The following is a 5,899-nucleotide window of genomic DNA, read 5'->3' on the forward strand; positions in this document are numbered from 1 at the left end:
TGTGCAGACCCGGGCGGACGGGGTGAAGTACGCCGACCTGGTGCTGATGAAGGAGCTGGACCGGGAGAGCCAGTCCGCCTACAGCCTGGAGCTGGTGGCCATGGACGGGGGGAGCCCGTCCCGCTCCGGCAGCGCGGTGGTCAACGTGCGAGTGCTGGACTTTAACGACAACAGCCCGGTGTTCGAGCGGAGCGCCGTCACCGTGGAGCTGGCCGAGGACGCCCCCGCGGGGTTCCTGCTGCTGGACCTGGACGCGGCTGACCCGGACGAGGGGCCCAACGGGGAGATCGTGTACGGCTTCAGCCCGCAGGTGGCCCCGGAGGTGCGGAAGCTCTTCAAGATCGACCCCAGGAGCGGGCGGCTGACGCTGGAAGGTCAGGTTGACTTTGAGAGCAAGCAGACGTACGAGTTCGATGTGCAGGCGCAGGACCTGGGGCCCAACCCGCTCAGCGCCGTCTGCAAGGTGATCGTGCGGGTGACCGACGTGAACGACAACGCTCCGGCCATCAGCATCACCCCCCTGACCTCCATCAGCGCCGGCCTCGCCTACATCACCGAGGCGGCGGCCCGGGACAGCTTCGTGGCCCTCATCAGCACCGCGGACCGGGACTCCGGCGCTAACGGGCGGGTGCGCTGCGCGCTGCACGGCCACGAGCACTTCCGCCTGCAGCAGGCCTACGAGGACAGCTACATGATCGTCACCACCTCGCCCCTGGACCGGGAGCGCATCGCCGAGTACAACCTGACCGTGGTGGCCGAGGACCTGGGCTCCCCCCCGCACCGCACCGTGCGCCAGTACACCATCCGCGTCAGCGACGAGAACGACAACGCGCCCGCCTTCGCCAAGCCCGTCTACGAGGTGTCCGTGCTGGAGAACAACGCCCCCGGCGCCTACATCACCACCGTGCTGGCCCGGGACCCCGACCAGGGGCACAACGGGAAGGTCAGCTACCGGCTGGCGGAGGCCGACGTCCTGGGGGCCCCCATCTCCACCTACGTGTCCCTGGACCCGGCCACGGGCGCAATCTACGCCCTGAGGAGCTTCAACTACGAGACCCTGCAGCAGCTGGAGCTCCGCGTCCAGGCCAGTGACGGCGGCTCCCCGCAGCTCAGCGGCAGCGCCCTCATCCGCCTCCGCATCGTGGACCAGAACGACAATGCCCCGGTCATCACCCACCCGCCGCTGTCCAATGGCTCCGCGGAGGTTCCGCTCCCCGCCCGGGCCCCTCACGGCTTCCTGGTCACGCAGATCCGGGCCCGGGACGCAGACGAGGGGGTGGGGGACGAGCTGTCCTTCGCCCTGGCCGAGGAGGGCCGGAGCCTCTTCACCATCAACCGGGTGACCGGGGAGGTTTTCCTGAACGCGGACGTGAGCGAAGAGCTGGGCCGGGTGTTCCGTGCGGTGGTCACCGTGTCCGACAACGGGCGTCCGCCCCTCACCGCCACCGCCACCCTCAGCTTCCTGGTGACCGCCGCCACCCCGCCTCCCCCGCACCCCGAGCTCATGCAGCCCAGCTCCTGGGAGGAGAAGGCTCCGCACTGGGACGTTCCGCTCATCGTCATCATCGTGCTGGCCGGCAGCTGCACCCTGCTCCTGGCCGCTATCATCACCATCGCCACCACCTGCAGCCGGCGCCGGCGGGACAGCAAGGCGGCCGAGAGGGACATCGCGGAGCTAGAGAAGGGAGAGCCGGACGAGGACGGGCCGGCCGAGGGCCCCAAGGGCAGCAGCCTGTTCGATGCCCGGCCCTTCCCCAACAGCACCACCCCATTCACGGGGACGGAGGTGGCGGGGGCGGCCCCGGTGGCGGCCCCGGACGTGTCCGGCCCGGAGGAGAACTACAGCACGTGCCTGTACGACACCCAGAAGCGGCTGAGGACCACCAACAGCGAGGTAAGCGGGCGTTCCGGGTGTTCCGGGAGGGGACGGGTGCGATGGGCACAGAGCGCTAATGTCCCTGTCCCCCCGCAGAGTTACACCCCGGCTCCCGGTTACGGCAAGGAGACCGGACCCACGGTGACTGTGTGGAAGGGTCACTCGTGTAACACCATATCCATCCGAGAGGCTGAGAAGTTCAGCGGCAAGGACAGCGGCAAAGGCGACAGCGACTTCAATGACAGCGACTCCGACATCAGCGGGGACGCCCTGAGGAAGGACCTTATGAGCCACATGCAGACCGGTGAGTGCGGGGCCAGTGTATTATGTGTGTGCAGGTAGAAGTGTCTGTGTGTGCAGGTGTCTGTATGTATGTGGAAGGGTCTGTGCATATTTGTGTGTGTGTGTGTGTGTGTGTGTGTGTGTGTGTGCAAGAGAGCATGTTTGTATGTGTATGCAGGTGTGTGTGTGTGTGTGCAGTTGGAACTGTCTGTGTGCAGGTGTCTGTATGTATATGGAAGGGTCTGTACATATTTGTTTGTGTGTGCGCAAGAGTGTGTGTGTGTCTGTGTGCAGGTGTCTGTATGTATGTGGAAGGGTCTGTACATATTTGTTTGTGTGTGTGCAAGAGTGCATGTTTGTGTGTGTGTGTGTGTGTGCAGGTGGAAGTGTCTGTATGTGAAAGTGTCTGTGCATATTTGTATCTGTGCATATTTGCGTGTGTGTGTGTGCGCGCGCAGGTGTCAGTGTGTGTGTGTGTATGTGAAAGTGTGTGCATATTAGTATGTGTTTTTGCAAGAGTGCATATTTGTGTGTGTGTATATGCATGCAAGTCTCCGTGCATATGTGTGAGTTCATGTTTGTTTGTATGTGTTTTAATGTGTGCATGCAAGTCTCTGTGCATGTGTGTGTGTGTGTACATACCTGTGAGTATACATGTTGAAGTGTTTGTGTGTATGACTGATCAATGCATCTATCTGTATGTGTATGTGTATATGTGCATTGTAAATGTGCTGGTAAAGGTGACCTCAGTGATGTTGTAATCGCACCCTGATTGTATTTCACACACTCTGCAATCTCCCACATTACTGTGTACTATTCCAACTCTGCTCTCTGCGTGTAATAATTATTTTGCCATTTGCGCTGCTAAATCCAAAAATGAGGATTTTCATTCTATTCCTCTGGTTACATTATAATTTAGACCTTTGCAATAACAGACACAATGTATCATCTAACAGGATGCTAGTAGAATATGTATGCTTATTTGTTATTTTCATTAGTTACTGATCATTGTGAGGTTTCCCATCCAGCATAGTTGGGGAGTAACGGCCCAAGCTCTTATTTCTATTGGAGATTCTACAAATATCAGTTACATGTTCCGTGGCATAAATTGTCTACAACAATACTGAGTACCTTCATATAACATTATTAGCTGTTATAGTCAAGTGTGCAGTTTAATATAAACATTACTTCACACAAAAGTATTGTCTTATGGTTTGCAATGGTAGTATAGATTTCACCCAATTCCTTCAGAGGTATTTTGAGAATAAAGACAAAATGACATTTGAAATGTGCAGAATACATGGCTTTGATACAATTGCAGTCTTCATATACCAGAGCTGATGTACTAAGCTAGTCTATCATAAGTGACATTTTTCCGTTATATTCTGTTCAGGGGATGTAGAACTATTCTTATTTATATTACTTGCTACATCGGCTGTCTGTATACTTATTTTTCTCTTTCTGTTTCAGGACTTTGGGCCTGTACAACTGAATGCAAAATACTAGGTCATTCAGACCGTTGTTGGAGCCCTTCATGTGGCAGGCCACCCAATGCCCACCCACCAGCCATTCATACAGGCCAGCTTTCTGTTTCCAGCTTCTGTAAGAGCACCTCGTTACCACGTGATCCTTTGCATAGAGATAACTATTATCAATCCTCTTCAGCTCATGCACATTTCCAAAAAACAGGGGGCCTGCAAAGTGTCTATGAGAAGGTACCCCCCAAAGACTACGATAGCAGGACAATAACATTAATCTCACCACCAAGATCTGGCAGACTCCCAGATCTCCAGGAAATCACCATGCCTCTTTATAAGTCCCCTGGCACAAGCAGATATGTACCCTCACAAGACACCACCTGTGAACAGGATGAACTTTAGTCTGAAACAATGTGATTTCTACGACATGCTATGAACTTTCGCAAACTGTGTAAATGGAACTGCAGAACTCTAAGAGTTTTAAATTATTGACCATTATTAAATGATAAGGATTCTTTTATTTAGGTACAAGAGATCTGATAGCACTACATTTGCCATCGCCCAGATGCTGTCTATGGGATCATGTTATACAAAGTCTTCCAATTACAGAATTGTCACTAAATCCTAACTGTTACATTGGGTATTGAAGGGAACACAGAGCCAGGCTGCACAGTCTGGCCAATCACAGGCCAGAACTTTCAAATATTTTCTATCTCTGCTATGGTTGTGAATACTGCTAACCTTATTTGTTCAGATATCTGACTTTAAGACCTAGAATTGTGCAGCCACACTTAATCTCAATGGCACCATCTCTAACAGTACCCGTCTCGAGGATGGATTGTAGAATGATTACAGGTGATTCTCTAAGTAGCAGAGATAATCTGTGATAAATCCTGTTGACTAGATGAGTCTCTCGTTATCGTGTTAATAGAATCTGTACAACATCTAGATAGTTAGCGGAGCAATTGTGACCATTCAAACAGTATTATTTTTTTTCTTTAGATTTACCGTTGTGATAATGGAGATTATGCAATCTAAACATCCCACGGTTTGTCAGTCTGCACTGAGTTTAAAAAAATAATAATAAACTTTATATTGTGTTCCGTAAGCAGAAGCACTTTGATAGATATGGTGCAAATAAATTTGCCTACTCTGAAGTTTTAGAAATGTGTACATCCCCACTCATTAAAAAACATCTACAACAGTACGTCTGAAAATACCAGATGTATTCATGTACAAGCAAATTTCAGTGATGTATGTTTTATTATATTTGACATCATATGGAAATGGTTTATACTATACTATGCTTATTTAAGTGTACTTGTACCTAGATAAATAGTGACCAATGTGTGTGTATATTTCTTATATACATGCACACATACACACTCAAACAATGGGAGGAATCTATCAAAATCTTACTCTGGTGGCATAGAGAATATTTCAACCAAATACAACCTATTCAAATGCATTTTTTTATATTTAAATCACATTTGTAATGCAAACCAAGAGTAACTTTTGCATGGTAGCAAAATGTTGATAATTTCCCCCCAATGTGCCTTAAATCAAAGAAATGGTGGGATTACACTCCTGTCAGGTCAATACCATGTGATATTTTGCAAAGAAATATTGTTTGATGTTCCTGTAATTTTTATGAAATGTGCAGTATTTAATTTTTTTACTGTGTTTTTGCTCTGATCTCACATGGCTTGCCATTTGGTAGTGATAAAACATGAATACTGTGTACTTGTAATACGTTTGTAAATAATGGAAAAATTGTTCTATTTTTATATTAAAAAGTTCAAAATTATTGCCAAAGGAACTATGTGTATAAATACAATTCTAAACTTAAAGTCACTTGAAATGTATGTGTTGCAATGTACATATTTATAGTCATTGGAAAGACTTGAAATGCAGAGTGTGACTTGTAGTTTATGCACCAGTGATCCATAGAAAATGTTGTTGCATTTTTATTTCAGCAAATTATGTCACCGTCAAATACACTAATAAAGTATTTGTGACTTCTGTGAAGCACTTTACTTTAGATTATGTCCGATATCCATTCTCAATGTCAAACAAATGAAAATCAGAAATGTTATCAACAAAATGCTAATTTGGCATCATTTTCATTAAGCTAGTACAGTTTGTAATCTTGAAGGACATATGTAGGGTCCTGGTAAATGTTTAAGAGCATATAAAAAATAATTTTGTCATTTGAAATACACCCTTTAATCATTCCCTTATTTACTTAACACTTTGAGTGCCA

The 5,899-nt window shown here is 48.7% G+C and overlaps 1 protein-coding gene across 1 annotated transcript in view; it reads left to right on the forward strand.

Annotated features, from left to right (window-relative positions):
- The window catches only part of LOC146057546 (protocadherin-8-like), a 6,391-nt gene extending 727 nt beyond the window's left edge, over positions 1–5,664 (forward strand). Inside the window, exons 1-3 of the mRNA XM_083168905.1 lie at positions 1–1,894; positions 1,973–2,180; positions 3,629–5,664. The exon at positions 1–1,894 is cut by the window's left edge and continues 727 nt beyond it. Of these exons, the coding sequence (XP_083025031.1) occupies positions 1–1,894; positions 1,973–2,180; positions 3,629–4,038 (2,512 nt within the window). The 3' untranslated portion in view covers positions 4,039–5,664. The remainder of the gene's footprint in view (positions 1,895–1,972; positions 2,181–3,628) is intronic.
- The last annotated feature ends 235 nt before the right edge of the window (positions 5,665–5,899 follow it).

The sequence above is a fragment of the Crinia signifera genome, chromosome 2 (genome assembly GCF_055691185.1).
Source record: "Crinia signifera chromosome 2, ASM5569118v1, whole genome shotgun sequence".
Classification (NCBI taxonomy): Eukaryota; Metazoa; Chordata; class Amphibia; order Anura; family Myobatrachidae; genus Crinia; species Crinia signifera.